The sequence below is a fragment of the Melitaea cinxia genome, chromosome 12 (assembly GCF_905220565.1).
Source record: "Melitaea cinxia chromosome 12, ilMelCinx1.1, whole genome shotgun sequence".
NCBI lineage: Eukaryota > Metazoa > Arthropoda > Insecta > Lepidoptera > Nymphalidae > Melitaea > Melitaea cinxia.
Genome location: NC_059405.1, coordinates 6,937,163 through 6,956,694, shown reverse-complemented (window position 1 = coordinate 6,956,694; position 19,532 = coordinate 6,937,163). Strand labels below are relative to the sequence as shown.

Here is a 19,532-nt window from a genome sequence, read left to right as displayed (position 1 = left end):
ATTGACAGTAAAGTAACATTAACTCTTTTTTTTTTGTTACTTTTTGTTTTAATTAGACCGTGTTCGTTTTTTTCTTAAAACAAAAGCAATACCAAAGTTTACAATGTTTGCTTTAAAATAATACTACTGAATTGATTGAAATTTTGGTACATAGATACAGAACAGTTTTTTTTTATTCACAGGTTCGGAAATTAAAAGGAATAAAAACAATACAAGTAACCTTAATTATTTATTTAGTCACTAGCTCTACATTTGGAAATATTTCTTCTGTGTTCTCATTAAATAAAAATTTCGTCCAACCTATCCTCACACTTTCAAAAAAGTAGTTGTCCCAGAACTTAGCAAAGACATTAGTGTCGTATTGCTGTTGTCACGTGTGGCGCTTTTTGTTCAAGTCGGGTCTTAATGTGTCGTCTATCTTAATTTACTTACAACTTTTTTAGTTGTTTTAGTTTTTATAAAATAGGATTTGTCTTTATGTGTCTATAATATAATGTCTATTTCTCGATGAACTTTTATTATATTTATAATAAGTTGGTTTTTAAGTTTTTAGATTAATCGTTTTCTTTCGCATTTAGATTGTAACATCCCACTGTTGGGCATAGGCCTTTCTCCATATAAAATAACGATCGGAGCTTAATCCACCACGCTGCTCTACTGCGGGTTAGCGGATATGTTTACTACTATGAGTAACAATCGCTATTAGATATTCATAATAAAACCGGGACCGACGGCTTAACGTGCTCTCCGAGGCTCAGTGGAGAGACCCACAAGGACAGATATCCAAACTGGAAATAAATAACCGGAAATAAATAGTAAGGAATACAAATACCCACCCGAGTCTGAATCGAAACCACAAATGCGCGTGCCCTAGGTGACTACTTGCATCACTACACCAGAGCGGTTGTTTTTACTGCTAAAATTTTAAATCTCGATCAACCGGATGCAATCGAAGTCACATAAAAAATCGATAAACGAGCTTTCCTAGCTAAGGGCCTACTTAGGGTAACACAAATATGTTGAAATGAAATTTTACAAAATAATATTATTTTTATTATATTATTTACCTATACGTATTTTTAAGTCTCGATTTTATTTGAGTTATTTTCCTATGATATAGGGAAAATACAAGAGGAACAGAAGATCGCCAATATTCGTTTTATAAAGTAACCTTTGTCTCATTTATTATAATGTTCTTAGATAAGATAGATTAAGATAGTACTTATTTAATGTTTTGATTTTCATTAAGGTTAAACTAAAGGTCAAACCTCTTCCTCGTTATTACTAAAACTGAGAAATTAAAAGTAAGTTTATTGTTGGGTCTTTTGCTTCCATAAATCAGCAACCAGCTTCGCACGTGCGAATGTCTTTTGTTTAAGGTACAACAAAATTTGGTAATTTACAAAGGGTCTTTGTTTGAATAAGCTTTGTATTGTCTTAAAGACTAAAGTACGCAATGGACAGTGTGCCTCCAGTATGGACGATTAATGCGCAACATACCTACTTATTGGTTGAAGACATTTTGTATTGCGTAGAAATAAACGAGTACTCCAGTCATACTTTGTCTACATTAGATAATCGTAGATTTTTTTTCAGACGACTAAGTTGGCAAAAAAGCGTACAGCACACCTGATGGTAAGCGATTACCGTAGCTCATAGACGCCTGCACCACCATGAGCATCGCAAGTGCTTTGCCAATCCTACCCCCATCCCCGCACAGTAGCTCTGGTGACCGTACTCACTACAGGAACTCAACACTGCTTGAAAACAGTATTATTTAGCTGTGATCTTCTGTAAAATCGAGGTAACTACCCCAGTCGAGATGCTTCAGATTTAGAGTAGGAGGTTTTCTGCTGTGTTCGATCTCACTTAAGATTGAAGTTAGGCGCTGAAAACATTTAAAATTTATAAAAAAAATGGATAATGTTATCATTATATAGTAATATTTGTTATATTATGTACTGAAATAATATTATTAAATCATTATTTTTTTATTAATTCTATTTACGTAATCATTTTAACAATTTTACAACTAAAAAATTTCGAGCGGTATAACCTTTGATGTAAGTAAAATTCTCATCTAGTTTAAATTAATGAAAAAAACAAGGGTTTTGTTATAAACTCGGAAGAATAGGGATGTTTCGAGACAAATAAGTCGTCTTAAGTTTTAATCCTTTTTTTTATACAAAAATGAAAGTGATGCCGACTGTTTTTGCTTTTATACGACTTAGCAAACCCTTTCGCTGTAATAACAAAGAAATAATTTTACTTTTCTTGTTACAAATGGGTAGGTAGCTATTTATTGTTTTGTTGGTCTGTTTCGGTAACCACGGTCTTTATATTTTGTCGCCTGTTCAGTAAAAAGGGTTTCTTTTGAAAGTATCCACAACAATACTTGCATAAGACAGCAATAAAGATCTTGGGTGTCTTTCTTGAAGATAATAGATAGACGCTGTGCAATTAGTCTTGAATGCCGACGTAACAAACGTAAACGTAGTATTATTCGTAGTCATTAAACGTAATTAATTTACGGAGCCTACATAACTGCTGCTTGGATTAGCTGCACAGTCGACGTTTTCATAGTTAATTAGTTTTCTCAATTAACAACTTTGTTTAACTTCAGCATACACATTAGATGCAGCGCTAGCAAAGTTTGTTCTAATGATAGGTTTTGAAAAACAATTAGTCGGGCGTGTTTGTTTTGTTGCATTTTATCTCTAAGATTTATTATATTTGGGTTCGATGTTATCTTTACTCCAGTTCGATCGTCCTTCCTCCGAACTGTTCTTAACTGCATTAGGACCAGGTAGGATCGAACATTTATCAGACGTTTTAGTTTTTTGTCGTTGCTTTTGTTATTATTTGAGTCTCTCAGATGTATTAATCTCGTGTGGGGCTCTCGAAACCGGTCATTACCTCAAACATTGGGGCGTAGTGCGCCCGAATGCCTAGTTATTACGGTCGTTCTATTAAAATAACCCTGTGTTATTTGGAAAATTAGATGTATCGCTAAATATTTTATAATGATGGGATAACAAAACGTTCGGCAGTCCGTAGAATACTATTAGTTAAGAAGGTCCGCACGGTTTTATAATTCCCTTGTAATGCTATTCCTTAACGTTTATTCGATAAACGGTCGAATTTATTCATCCAAATTTGTCCATCAGTTTAACGACTCACAAGTCTTTTGTGAAGTTAAAAAATAAATAAAATTGAAATGGAATGTTTTCAGACTACATAATTTTTTTGTAGCAGTGTGTCTAGAATTGAATTAAAAATTATTTACCGTCAATGTAACCGGACAAAATACTGTTGACATATTGTCATACCTTTACGACATTCAATTTCTTTTTAATTTGTAGCTACGTCGCGACCATTGTTGGCGTACCGAGTTTCGTTTAGCAACGGAAATGAGAAAGAATTTCCCAGGGAGCCTTTTGGAATACGAATATTATTTGTCAACAGACGTCCCCAGTTTCCACAATGGACACTGTCGGCGCACCACGCCCCGGAAAGAATCAATTATTTGGTCTCCTGTCCGAAGAAGCGTCAAATGGGCGAATTGTTTGTTTAATAACATGACGTCGCTTCTATAGAAGTCACAGTTAAATATTCCTCGCTTTTATTCGGAGTCTCTTAGTAAAGACAAATTGTTTAGTTGCCTTTTTTCAATATTGTGTTACGTCTTTATTTCGAACGGATATGTTTGTATTTTTTGTCAGCTTCCTGCCTTCGAAAGTTTTTAACAGTTTTATCTTGTTGTTTTTTAGTCCTGGTCGTAAATTTAGATTATATCCAGACATATTTTAAGCTTATCATCAAGCGATAAGTTATACTCTATTTGTATAGAAATATTTTTATTTAGAAATGTGTTTTTGAATATGTGTTTTTTTCAAAGATAATTGATCCTATTATATTGAAAAATAAAACAACCTTTTTATAAATGTATATTTTGTTTATAAGATTTTTTTAATGGTATAACGGTCTCTAATGTCTTCTTTTCACTTTAGGTCTTAGAAATCAGATATACATACATGCAGCTGCTACGGAGTTGAACATCAGAGTAATGTATTACGATGAGAAACTATCACAATAAAACATTTTTTTTTCATTCGATTTTAATATTCAAGTTTCATCTCAAGACACTTGTTACCGCCCAATATCTTATCCGTGATATTATTACGAATGCCAAACTACACGGTAGCTATTCGAAGTCATCATCACCCATTTCTATGCGATGCCATAGCGTAAAGTGCGTTTTGAATATATTACTTAGGATAATATTGTTTTTAAATTTCTTTCGAATTACGTTCAACACGAGTAAAAGAGCGCTTAAGAGTATTTTGTTTACTTACGAAATGGTAAGTGTTTGGAATAGGAAAGTTAATGGGAATGATGTGCTTATGTTAATATCGATTAAATGCATTCTTCCCGAATACTAATGTTATTAAAAATTGGTATAACACTATGTGAATGAACTAATGATAATAAACTAATTAAATACATATTTAAGAAAAATATTTGCTAGCCAACGATCTCATTTAAAATCGTGTAAAAAATGTACCTACTGTTACATAAATATTTATTCATTATAAGTAAATGAGAAATAATAAGGTATATGACTTAAATAGATAGTACCTAATTTAACAAAAAAGTAGTAAGTATTATTCCTTTCGCAGAGTTATGAAATAAACAAATATCCAAAATAAAAGTAGCCTAAGTTACTCCTTACTACAATAGCTATCTGCCAGTGAAAGTCCCGTCAAGAATCATTCTAGCCGTTTTAGAGATTAGCCGGAACAAACAGACAGATAGATAGACAGGCAAAAATTGTAAAACATGTTTTTTGCATATGCGTTTAGTAAAAAGCGGTTATTTTAATATTACAAACAGACACTCCAATTTATTTATTTGTATAGATATTATTTCTTGCCACCTACAAACTAAATTGTTCTGATATTAGGAATGCTTTGTCCGAATTCATAAATTTTGCTTTAAAAAGCCTGTTTAAATATAAAAGTAGCAGGCTGTATGTGACATCACGCTGTGGGTCATAGCATAAAAGTAGTTATTTACTATAGATGAAAGTGATACTACCATTTACAAATCTTAATAATGCTTCATGATTAATATGCGTTGATGTTCATTTTTACATGTTTGTAAATTATAAAATATGATCAAACCTTGTACATAATTTTTATCGTAAAATCTTTTTATTTATTTATCATTTAATATATTTTCTTTTAAATTATTTTATTTAACTTATTTTAATGATGATGATGATGATGATGATGAATATATTTTCTAAGTTTAATGTTAAATGTGCTCATTGTAAGTAAATATTTTATTGTTGACATAACATCACTTCAGCCTACCGCAGTCCACTGCTGGACATAGGCCTCCACAAGTTTGCGCCAAAAATAGCGTGAACTCATGTGATTTGCTCATAGTCACCACGCTGGGTCACAGGCGGGTTGGTTACCGCAGGGCTGGCTTTGTCGCATGGAAGACGCTGCTGCCCGTCTTTGGCCTGTGTGTTTCAAAGCCAGTAGTTGGATGGTTTTCCCGCCATGGTTTGGTTTTTTAAGTCCCGAGCTAGTAGTGGAAGTGTGTTATCCCTTAGTCGCCTCTTACGACACCCACGGAAAGAGAGGGGAAGGCTATATTCTTTAATTGTTGATATAAGTAATAAAATAATTCAATATTTATACATTATAAACTCATGCGAAGTAAGTACTTATTTACTCATCGTCTAAACTTACGCGTTATAAAAATTCTCAGAAATTTTTTGTCTTCAACTTTTTTCAGACACGTGGATATTTTTTGCGCAGAATACTAATGTTTTAACGGAAACAACAGTTGGTCGGACCAACATTTATATAGTGTTGAATATCACACCGCTCGCGTCTTGCTTATGAATCTTATTAGATTTTAATTTATGAATCTTATTAGATATAACTAAACTTTATTATGTCACAATTACAACATGGCATTTTTGCTATATGTTTTTAATTTTAATTTAAAATCCTTTCAACCTAATATCAACGAATGGAAGGATATATTCTATACACGATTTATATTAACTCTTCTAAGGAATATGTAAATTTGTTGATTAGTGTAATTTATACCTATATTATATTGCTATGCATCTGATGCCACACCAGGATTCTACTACGAACCTGAATAGCCCCCAATAAAATCAACTTTACTGCCGTTTCCTCCCTTGGTTCTTTGGTATTCATCCCAAGGACTATATGGTCATTAAAGCTTATTTTTGTTGATTTTTTACATCATTGTTTACTTTATGATAATTGGTGTTCGTTTCGTGGCTCGCATCTTGCATCGGATCTCGGGAGCGATACGGTGTGAAACATAACGCCTTAATTCACGCTTCTTATCGAAGCATTCGGCTTAGCGAACCAACGTCATGTTTATTTTAATGCAATATTTTTTTAGCCCTAAATAAATTACCCCGATAATTAAACAGTGTATATTTTAGGAAAGTTACTTAACGACAAAGTGTAAAGTAGGCACATATTTCATGTCGCCTACTTAGTTTACTTAGTTTTCAGCAACTATGAATAGTTCTTAGATACTTTGAAATCGAATCGAAGCAGTACCCATTAAAAGTTGGCCGTCCACACAAAAGATCTTTCGAAGCTCTGATACGGATAGCATAGAGTTTATCAGCTAAAAAGTGCTTCAAGAGAATTCTGCTCGGGCTATTATTCCCTATTGTGCCTGACAATAAGATTTAACTAGCGACCTACAGATAGCGTCAGCGCCTGACCAATTCGCGAACGAACTGCTCACGTAATAGTTTTGTTGTTATCGCTCGTAACCACTCTTCAGTTGCGTCTGGGACGATATTAAAAAGATTTGGCAGCGGGCCACTGAGATATTGATCTTTATGCTTGGCCAGACGGCTATAGGAGTTTCCTAAGTACCATGCCGGTTGGTTTAATGACTTCCCATGTTTGTAACTTTGGATACGATATTTTATGTACTTGGCGATAGCTTCGGACAGTTACTGCTGTTGATTTCGTCGCTTCGAATTAAACACATTTATTTAAGATTCTTACCTTTTACTCACGAATGAATTATCGTTATTGATGAATGACTTCGTCTTTTATCGTTACTTGTAATTTAATTTTCTTGTATATTTCCAAATAAAATTTTATTATCAGTCCTTTGTCAGAAGTCCATCGAAATGAATACGATGGATGACGGTGGTCTTAAAGATAAAAAACTATGTAAGATAACGCTAAGTAATTTAGAGAGTTATTTCGCTCAGCTGCAGTTTAATCACACAAATTAATGAATATTTACTCGCACTTTAAATTCACACATCAAAAGCGATGTTAATTAAGTTGGAAACGTGTGAAGTGTGACACCTGCGTTCCTATCGGAGATCAGTCCGTTACAGTTTATGGGGCCGCTACCAAAAACAATGGAAATCGCAAAAAGAAGAATGCGGGCCAGGGGCCAGGTACCAGGGGTGCAGAGTAGGGTAAGCGTATGGGTCGCGGCGGGGTTCCACAATTTATGATTGCGCCGTGTCAAAGTGTTAATGAACGTAGTCTGTTGCTCTTTATTGAGATAACGCGCGCAATCGATGGTCGAGCCGAGCCCGGCCCATTACTTATTGCGCCGCCAGATCTAGCGTGTCTCTTTATAAATGTACTTATTTTTTGCTCAATGTATGCGTGCCAAGTAACTATTATTAACGTTTTACAAGACAATTTATAAGGATACCAAAAGATTATCTTTTGATTAGAATATCTACGTCTAAGGTTTAATCTTTGTTGTGACAAAAGGCATAGGTACTTTTGCAAAAGAATATACTCTGACTCAGATATTGTAATTTTAAAGACTTAATTTTTTTTAGCAAAAATTGTTTTCAATATTAAACCTAATCGAATATAGCAATTTAAGAAGTATCAAATAGTTGTTGGTGTTGAATATTTATTTTGAAATATTTATAGAATAATAATTATAAATAATCAGCCAAGTGTGATTGTCACTCGCGCCGTTCACGGTAAATTTTAATGTAAGGTTAAGTTTAATTTATTTTTTGTTTTAAACTTGGCTCAAAATCATTAGAGTCCTGGAGAAGAAAAACTTCATTTGAAACCCGGAATAGGGTCTCCGTCAGGCATTCGTGGCATAGCAACAAAATGCAAAAGACTTCTGCAGCCGAACTGGCTCCACACGTATCGACTCGTCATTCGAATGGGCCTAGCCAGTGAGGTCGAGAGCATGACGCAGAGCTTAGGCAACTATTGCGTGTTCCTAAAGTGTCTTAGGCGAGAGTGTCTGCCTGTGGAGAGGACGATTCTCTAAATCGTCTGCAACAGGCGGACTAAGGCCAATGAATGAGTAGGTAATACATGTTCAGAGAAAACTTTAGTTGCTTGCCTTTTACGATTCCAAAAATGTGACAAACGTGAGTACAAACGGAACCTCAGTAATATCGGTATTCGTAGGTTAAAGAAAACAAAAAATTTAAAAAAATCTATAAAGATAATTTTTACAGTGGTTAAGACTTAATACATCAACCAGGGAAAAGGGACTTTTAATGAGGATTTTTATATTGTAAAAAGAGTACAAATCAAGTCTTAAGCACATTTAATCCAAAACAACTTAACAAAAACTGTTAATATTTGAAGCATATGAACTTTATCACTAAATCCAAGCATAAGTATATGATCCATCATATTTTAATCTGTATAACTGATGCATGACGCATTGTTTGCCGTTTTTTTAAACAAGTGCTTTATGTGATGCGAGTCATCGCGACTGTCTCGATGTTATAATTGTATGATAATGGCGACTTGGTCGACAAAACTAACTACATATAGGTACGTATATACCACATATACCTTATATCATTACCTATATACCATATACCTGTTTGTTGGAGAGACAGCAAGACGATGATGGCCAATAGATGTTTGTCTGTCTCTTCTCATGTTGGGCGTGATCCAAATTTTGATTCTTTATGCTTTATAGGGTCTTACTTACTTGGGTCGATATTAATACGTAGATCTGATTTACAATTAAATACATACAGTAGTCAATGTTTAATAAAGTATATAAGTTCGACGCTATTTAGCTATCGATAGGTTTGATGCAATGTTAACTGCTTCTAGGCAAGTTTTTAGTTGAACTGCCACAAATCTCATCGAATATTAGCCCGAAAATTTACATTCACATATTAGTTACACCAACCCCATCCGGGCCCACTTGAATAAGTGGAATTTATTATAACAGTGCAAACAATTGTTGGGCTTGGTTAACAGTGTCCTAAGCTCACTAAATAGCCGCCATTTTTTAACGACTTCAAAAATGGAGGAGGAGGTTACTTAATTCGACCGTTTATATTTTTAAAATTTTTTCAATGTATGTTCGAAGATAACTGGGTTTTTTATGCACCGATTTTGATAATTCTTTTTTTGTTGGAAAAGAGATATCCTAAGGGTGGTATCATGATAAGAAAGCGAGGATCTGATGATGGAATTCTAGAGAAACCCTCGAAAATCGTAGTGATGACTAGTACGTTTGTTAAATCTTTTCGTCTACTTACGTTGTATTACTTGTTGATGTAATTGAAGTCGGTTTTTTTCATTTGCTAGCAAACACAATTATTTTATTATTTACCAAATGTAACAATTGACGATAACAGTTGTCCCATATGAGTAATTATTTTTTATGTTATTACGCAGATTGGATCTCTATGAAGTTTTAAACATATGTCTAAACATTCTTAAATCTTCCCAAATGTATAAATACACTCAAGCAGCAATTTTTACTAAGCAGGTATCTAACGTCCTTTTATAACGTCGTAAGACTAATTTGTATATTGTTGTCGCGTAGTATAAAAATGTCGGTAAGTGTCTAACTTTACAACAGAGACAAACAATTAAACTCTTCGTTTTCAGACGTGTATTTGCATTAATGTAGTTCTATAATCTACTTGTTTTGTTTGTGTTGTAAAAAAAAATTGCCAAAAATGATTCTATATAAAAGTTGAACATGTAAATTTTTGCAGTTGTTAGCTAGTCACAAATTATTATTAATATTTTTAATTCTTATTTCTTGAATTAAAAATTTATTTTGTGTTATACCTAGTTGAATTTGTTTTATCATTAAGATAAGGGCTTTCTTTATGTGATATCCGTACGATTTTCTTGCAACAGATTTCTTTCTTAATTAACATAAATTACTATTATTACCGCTGCCTATCAATGCGATGCTATCGCGATGAGTAAAAAACCTATAAAAACCAGTGTCCAGTAAATTTTATAGATTTCTTGATTGATCTTTAAGCTCATGTGATTCTTATCAAACTAACTCGAGTAAGAATCTTAAGATATGTAATTTAATACTCTATTTCATCATTCCTAACTCAAGGATATAAAATTTTAATTTAATTGCATAGTAAGGCACCCATAGTTAGATAATTTATCTAGTCAAAAAGTCATGAAATAAATTGTTATATTTTGCAAGCAATATGAAGTTGTAAATGCGTTTCTAGCATGTTTAACTGTATAGGTACTAATTGTTTAAATAGTTTATTCTTAAGTGTGTTTACCGGTAGGTTTCTGATATAACTCGTATGGAACGTAATTCGAAAATTCTGTCTGTAGTAAGCAGAATCAGAGATAGATAGCTAATTGAAACCGCCAGTAAGATCGAGATAAAACACGTAAATCAATGTTCACCACAAATCCTTCTAGTCGGCGCTAAATTATATATGAAATGTTAAAATTAATATTATACCTACTGATCATAATCATGTAAGTAATTATTTACATAAATAATAATAAAATGTATAATGCTAATAATTTGTATTTTAGAAATACCTATTATAATTATAATTTAATACCACTTAGCGAAATATATGTTTTGTATTATATATATATATATAATACACATACATATATATATATATATATATAATACACATATATATATATATATATATATATATATATATATATATATATATATATATGTGCGTGTGTGTGTGTGTGTGTTTATATAAGTGTGTAGTAAGTTTTTTAACCGACTTCCAAAAAAGGAGGAGGTTCTCAATTCGACTGTATTTTTTTTTTCTTAATGTATGTTACATCAGAACTTTTGACCGTGTGGACCGATTTCGACAAATTTTCTTTTAATCGAAAGGTGGTGTGTGTCTCAATTGGGCCCATTTCAATTTATTTGAGATCTAACAACTACTTTTCGAGTTATATCTAATAATGCGTTTTTACTTGACGCTTTTTTCGTCGACCTACGTTGTATTATACCGCATAACTTTCTACTGGATGTACCGATTTTGATAATTCTTTTTTTGTTGGAAAGGAGATATCCCTAGTTTAGTACCATGATAAGGAAACCAGGATCTGATGATAGAATCCCAGAGAAATCGCGGGAAACTTTTGAAAATCCGCAATAATTTTTTACTGGGTGTACCGATTTTGATAATTCTTTTTTTGTTGGAAAGAAGATATCCCTAGTTTAGTACCATGATAAGGAAACCAGTATCTGATGATGGGATCCCAGATAAATCGAGGGAAACTCTTAAAAATCCGCAATAACTTTTTACTGGGTGTACCGATTTCAATAATTTTTAATTTAATCGAAAGCTGATGTTTGTCATGTGGTCACATATACATTTTATTGAGATCTGATAACTACTTTTTGAGTAATCTTTAATAACGCGTAGTTACTTGACTATTTTTTCGTCGATCTACGTTGTACAACTCGTCGATGTAATTGAAGTCGGTTTTTTTCGTTTGCGAGCAAACACAATTATGTAAGAAATTAAATGAATAATTAATTTTGCACATAGCGTCAAAATATATGTACATTGTAAATAAGCTATAATCTCGTTAAATATCATTTAAAAATTATTTTATAAGTTTCCTGTAGCAGGACTACTGGAAGAGATTCCATCATGGGATAAGTAGTGCCTTTGTACCAGCATTGTTTATAAGAGCTATTTCCTTTTGCTTTCCTAGTGTACATAAATTGTTAAATAAATATATAAATAAATAATTAATACTAGTATAGATAGCGATCGTTACTCGTAGTAGGGAATATATCCGCCAACCCGCATTGGAGCAGCGTGGTGGATTAAGCTCTGATCCTTTTCCTACATGGGGAAAGAGGCCTATGCCCAGTAGTGGGATATTACAGGCTGAAGCGTAAATACTAGTTAATTTTTCTCTGAAAATGTATTTGCAATTCTTAAAACAAAATCGCACTGACTCGTCGGCTTTTAAAGATTTGTCGGCCTTCGGTATCTTATGGTACGTTATGACAGATCTATTATATACTTTATTGGACTTAAGAACAGAATATACAGAAAATTACATATATAGTTGATGGCAAAGGTGGACTTATCCCTAGAAGAGATCTCTTCCAGTCAACCAATGGTCATGAGAGAGAGTGTCATATAGCGGGGGACACAGTGCAAGAAATAACAATATTGAGAAAATAGTTGAATAACTGTAATGTATTACAAACTTATAAGTATAAATACATACACACAGACATATCATACGTATATATATATATACATACCTTACATTTATACATACATACATATACATATATATAATATATATATACATACACACATACATACATACACACATAAATACATACAAATACATAACATAATAGATAGGTAATTATATACTTACATACTCACTAAGTAGATGATTGTAAATTGACTTGAGAAATAAAGTGCTCCTTTAATTTTCGTTTGAAGGAGACAAGGGAAGGACTTTTTTGGATACTTTCTGGGAGTTTGTTCCACAGTATAGAGGCGCGACCGTACATGAATTAAGTTTGAATTTTGTATTGCACTTTGGTACATCCAGCTTTGTTGTAATGCCAGGGCGCCTGGAACGATTAGGAGAGGGTAGGAAGTGAAAACGGGATCGAAGATAAAAAGGAGAGTTTGGATCACGTAGGATATTAAAGAGAGTAGATAGGATATGCATATCACGGCGAAGGCGAATAGGGAGCCATTTGATCTGAGCACGGAAGTGAGAGATACGATCAAACTTTCGCAAGTCAAAAATGAAGCGTACTGCGAGATTCTGAAGTCGCTCCAACTTTCTATCTCCTCTACCTCTTCTTTTAAATCTTTAGATACGTGTCCTATAGATATCTATCTAAATATATGCACTTTATTCTGCAAGTTGTAATCTGAATCATTGAATGAAGATAATAATTTCTGTACCAGTTGCGCGAGTCAGGCATTCGTCAGTAGTTGTCCGGTTATCAGATTCTATCGACTTCTGGCCATTGTTCCGACTCGAACGGAACATTTAAATGTTTTCAACATTTACAACAAACAAATTGATGAACTGATCGATGACAAACCTTGTTTCTTTATCTACGGAATGTCTCGTGCTCGATGATACCGATACTTGAGAATCTTGAGATACTCATCATTGTGTTCTGTTTCAGGTATGCAATCCGCATCAATACGAGTTGAAATGACTCATCTTGGGAGTATGCAGGTTTTTAAACTAAATATCTGTTTGCAATATCTATATTAATTATTTTAAATATCGTTATGTCGATTAATCATTAGTTTAAGTAGGTATATTATTTAAATAGCTACCTGGATAGACTTCGTTCTGTCAAAAGTTAATAGTATTTTTAATAATAATATTTTTAATTTTTTTTAAGTATTAAAACCTTTTGTGGAATGAACATAACGTGGAAGAAACATACAAAAAAAAAATAGCCGAATTGGTCGCGCCATTCTCGAGTTATGCGCTTGGCAACATTCATTTTTATTTATATACTTATAGATGATAAACTTTCTATAAAAAAGGACACAGTTAAAATGTTTAATATTTCCATGAAATGTACGTTATGTGTTATATGTTTATTTTTATTCTACTTGTCATTTATTATTATTATAAGATTATTGATAGGGTACCATAAATATGAGTATTCTTGACAAATGGTAATTTTTAACAAAGTTAACCGTTTTATTTGCTCCTCACGATAGGCGAAAAAGACACGCAACAAGTGATTTGTTGCGCGCCCCATTACAAGTCAGAGGCTTAAGTTGTCAACGTAAAGTCTAATAAGATAGACTTGTTCGGTCTCCGCTGACTCTATTCAAATACGATATCGCAATAATTTTCCGTGTCCTAAAGAAACTTTACAGGGCGCAACAACGACAGCGTAACGCGTTGTCAAGCCGTTTCAATGTAACAAAACCTTTACGCGTATCGAAAATATACAACCGTTTGTCTTCCATTGAAATTTACATAAGATATCTTGAGAGAAATGTTCTTCGAAAATAATCGATGTATCGTAAATCTTGAATATCGTTCGCTGATTTATTTTCTTTCACGCATCTAAATATGATATAACGGGAGCAAGTATTACGATAACGTTACGTTAAACAAGGTATAGACTTATACTGACAAGCCTTGTAAGTTTATAAGACGGAATAGTATAAGCCTAATAAATCCTATTGTATGTTCCGTTGCGTTATTTCTGGATAATCTGGTGTTAATAAATTATGTATATACTATCTCGAATTGTATTTGTTGTTTATTAGTAACTCGTAAATATCATTTTCCTTTATTTAAATAATATATAATTTAGTAAATAATAATAATTAATAATATTAATTTATTAATATGTATAATATTTTGTATAAATAAAGTCATTTTAAACTCAAAAAAAAAAAAAAATTTAGTAAAATTATAATAAAATCATATAACATGCCTGACATATTGTCGTGATTTCGATAGTTGGATTATATGTTTGATCTTTTCAAAAAATTACAAGATGTGTCCCGTGGCTTCACTTGTGGTTCGTCAGAATTATTTGTCAATTTTATTGTTTTTGCTGTGCTGATCGATGGTTTATAAAAAAAAATAGCTTAAATAATAATAAAATAAATTCTCCACACTCTCTGTTATGGTATGCAAAATAATTAAATAATTTTAATGAGTTTTATTTTTACTATTATTATTAGAAGCGCTGTTAGCGCCTCATGTGCTGGTAAAAACATCGAGATGAGGGTATATACAAAGCCCATTTAAACTGCGTTGCCAACGTTGCTCGATTCTAGGTTACAATAATAGCAGCTGCAGAAACAGCTAGGTTTTCGCCTAACGCTATGCCCGTAGGCTAGCTGAGAATTATTAGCATATAACGGGTACCAACCCTGGCTAAATTATGCATAACATACAAAATATCAATAGTCTTGAGATCATAAAGAGAGGCGGACTTCGCCGTTTTAAAAGCTTCATCATCATAGCTTTAAATGCTCTCCAACGTCAGGTAGAATTATTTACCTGCGAATTTGACCGACTTGAAATACGTTCGCAGAAAGATGTTGCTGCTTCACGGTGTGCCTGAATTGAGATTAGTAGTATGTGTTTTTTTATTACATAGTAGTTTTAACCGACTTCAAAAAAAGAGGAGGTTACTCAATTCGATACTAGGAAATAGATACTAGGAAATAGGATAGTTCGCCGGGTCAGCTAGTATATATATATATATATATATATACTAGCTGACCCGGCGAACTTCGTATCGCCTAACAGTCGATTCTTTAATTTTATTATTTTTTTTTTTTTAGAATTTTTCTCTCCGTAAGAACCATCCTCGTACTTCAAGGAATATTTTAAAAAAAGAATTAGCGAAATCGGTCCAACCGTTCTCGAGTTTTGCGCTTAGCAACACATTCAGCGACTCATTTTTATATTATATATATATATATATTATATTTTTTTTTTGTATGTTCGGGGATAACTCCGTCGTTTATGAGCTGATTTTGATAATTCTTTTTTTGTTGGAAAAGACATATTCCTAGTTTGTTACCATGATAACGAAACCAGGATCTGATGATGGGATCTCAGAGAAATCGAGGGAAACTCGAAAATCCGGATAACTTTAGGACTCTGGAACTTAGGAACTGGGTGTACCGATTTTGATGATTTTTAATTTAATCGAAAGCCGATGTTTATCATGTAGTCACATTTACTCGTAAATTTCATCGAGACCTGATTTCAACTTTTGGAGTAATCTTTGATAATGCGTATTTACTTGACTATTTTTTCGTCTACCTACGTTGTATTACTTGTCGATATATATCGGTTTTATAAATATTCATTTAATATATCTTATACTTATATATATATATATATATATATATATATATGATTCATAACAATGACGATCCATCTGACACCTTTTGTTCTATTTTGTCTTCCGACGAGACAGATAGCGATCACAATTTTGAAAATAAAAACTTGCATGCTATTTTAGTCTCATATTCCTGGCTGAGACCGTGTCTCTCTTCGATATCATTCTGCTTACCAGGTTAGCGCTTGATTCGGAATGACTGTTTGAATCGATCTGGAGGAGGTGGTGCCATTTAATTGCGATCTCATATTATACTTTTACTGATTAATAATTTTGTTTTTGACTTTGTTACTAACAACACCAGGATAGTCCTGGAGCAGAACACCTCCTTATTGACGTCCTATACTCCAACACTCAGCTCTGCTCGGTGTTTATTATAATCCTAACATTACCATTGATTATTTGATAACTATCGAAAATATTCTAGTAAGTTTGCACCTTTGTATTCACCTACAATAATTATGAGTGACTTTAATACCTGCCTTTACCTAACTAACACTATTCATTACGCTTTGTTCTAGTAAACATTTATTAACACTCAACTGCTTTATACAGCAAGTCTTTCTGTATTGATCCTGCACGATTATTGAATACTTTATCATTACATTTTAGACGTGCAACATCACTGGAATCTTTTAAAAAGGAGATTAAGGAACACTACTTACAACTTTGAAATTACTGTCGTCCACGTATTGATGTTTGTATATACCTACGCTTATTTGTTTTAGTATCGTCTACTGTTGCTTAATAATATTTCAATATTATGTATATTTTTTATGTATTTTTATTGTAGTGTATTTAAATATATCATTTTATGCAATAACTTTTGTAATATTATAGTTAATATTATATATGTATGTGTATGTATCTGTTTATATTTATATTTGGTTTTCTTCTTGTTTTCTGTAATTTTAACTATGTACATCCTCTCCGCTTCTTTCACATTATCTCCTCCATGCTGGTTGTCTCGAAGAGATCGTTGTTTTAAGACCGCCTGTCGTACATTTCTTTTTGTCTATTATGTTTTTAATTCGAAGCTTCTTCCAAGCACACATAAAAATTTGTACAGTAAAAATAGAATATTATATTTAAAAAATAACTTAGGCGTTAAATTTTAATGCGTTTTCGTAACAATTATCTCAATTACAATAACAACAAGAATCTAATATCCGCGTCGTACATCGACCGAGTAAAATACAAAGACAATATAAACACTAACTCGTAACAAAATTGCGTATGGAAATACATCAGAGAGCTGCGCCGATGTGACCTAACGAGTAAATTTCATATCAAGAGTGTTTGTGGAACGCCCCTCGCCTTCGCTTCGAATTTCTGTACGTAAAATAGCGCACCTAACTGTTTTCGAAGAAGACACGAATTGATGCCAATTTACTTTGCTTATTATTTGTTGAAATATAATTTTAACTATCTCGTTATCACTTCGACATAATTATCTACATTAATAATAATAATAATAAGCCCTTTCAATCTGAACTTCAATGCATATCATATATGTTTGTATTATATATGTTTTATCATATATTTTTCATATCATATATGTTTTATCATATATTTTTTTTATAAAATGTCCCGAAGTTCAGTTTGCCTCTTGGCATAGGCCTCCTATAACACTTTCCACTGATACCTGTCCCGTGCTACCCTTCTCCAGTGATCCTGCCGTGAGTTTTAGGTCGTCTTCCCATCTTGTCTGTTGGCGTCCTCTACTTCTTTTGCCATCTCTAGGATACCAATTATCTACATTAATTTATATTAAAAAAACCCAAGATACACAATCAGCGTCTCAAAATCGTCCGCAAAAAAGAGCGCACATTTTGAAATTGGGCAATCATTTTAATCAAATAGTATCGGGCAGCTCATGTCACACACACGTCAAATGCCGAAGTTTTGTTTGAAAAATTGTAAAAATATAATATCAAATTATCAAAAACGGTTAAAAAGGATGGGATATCGTATTTTCGGTAAGTTAAAGAGTTTATTAATTTGATTTTTTTGTATATATGACTAAATATAGGGAGAAATAGGTGATTTTGATTTCATTTGTTTTAAATCTTCATTCTACAATCCAAGTATAATATATCAAATTTCAATGGCCGCTTTTTCAGTGTAAGAATAATGCATTACAATCTCATTTTAATTTAGTCCAATAATACAGAGTTCTTCTCAACAGAGTCGAGTTTTGATTATTGTTCTTTTTATGATTATATTTGATAGGTTTTGTCCTTTTTGTATTTAGTATTTAGATACATAACGGAACTCTTTTTAGAACGATTGCAAAGAACGCAAAGAGAAATCAAATGTCACGTAATGATCACTTTGTCGTTATTCGAGGAAGATTATTAATCGAGATGATCTTTGTTATATTTTGACTCGATTACACGTACTATTTTCATATGCTTTTTTTAATTGTGTGCGTGTAATACTAGAAACATCTTAAGCGCGTTTCCGACGCTAACCCTTATCCCCTCCAGGAACTCTGCATATAGCTAAATCTATTTAATATATAGATCTTCTCAATAAACACAGATTATTATGTGTCACCAGGAAATTTAACCCTGGATCTAACAGTTGATGATGTTTGTGTGCTCAAGTCCAGACTAACGGCATTGAGAGGTCAAGTGATACGAGTAAATTTATTCTTCATTTCGTGTTTGACGGTAAACGAAAGTATTGTAAACAAACGTTAGAGTTTCGGGAAAATGGTCGACTGTACGGTACGATCTATTTTTTAATTATTAACGAAGCTCTGGGTCTGTTTCGCTGGTTGCTTATAGCGAACGCTATCTGGTTTATAACGATATCCAAGAGTCTAAGTTTGTAATTTTTTTTTGCTAACAATTTCCATTCATCTGTGAGATATTTCTATTACAACCTATAAATCAAAAATTTTAGCTTATTACTTGGTGCCAAAAATGCCTAGTTTACGTCCTGTTAATATGAATCAATAACTTATGGTCGAGATAAATTTTATCAGTAACTTGTGAAACAGGTACTTCATCCATTTAAATTCGTTTGTTAAATTACATTTTTGTCATATTTTGTTATTTTAAAGATGTTAGCTGAATCGATATATTTCATGATATTGGAATCAAGTCGTCGACAGACGAATGTCGCTGTATCTTATAAGAAATCTTTCGCTTTTACAATCTAATTTATATACGAAGTCCAAATGTATAGAACTTATTTTAAAACTTTCCTATAAAAATTGTGTTTTCCTATGAGTGTATGTATAATGCGTATTATTCTTTTTATATTCTTTCATTTCTTACGAACGTAGGAAGTATAAACAGATATCAATTTTTGACTACTTATAACAT

The 19,532-nt window shown here is 32.6% G+C and overlaps 1 protein-coding gene across 1 annotated transcript in view; it reads left to right on the top strand.

The window, feature by feature from the left end:
- Positions 1 to 13,753, top strand: part of LOC123658188 (lysine-specific histone demethylase 1A-like) — a 194,331-nt gene extending 180,578 nt beyond the window's left edge. The window contains exon 11 of the mRNA XM_045593630.1: positions 13,486 to 13,753. Within this exon, the coding sequence (XP_045449586.1) occupies positions 13,486 to 13,577 (92 nt within the window). The 3' untranslated portion in view covers positions 13,578 to 13,753. The remainder of the gene's footprint in view (positions 1 to 13,485) is intronic.
- Positions 13,754 to 19,532: the final 5,779 nt, after the last annotated feature.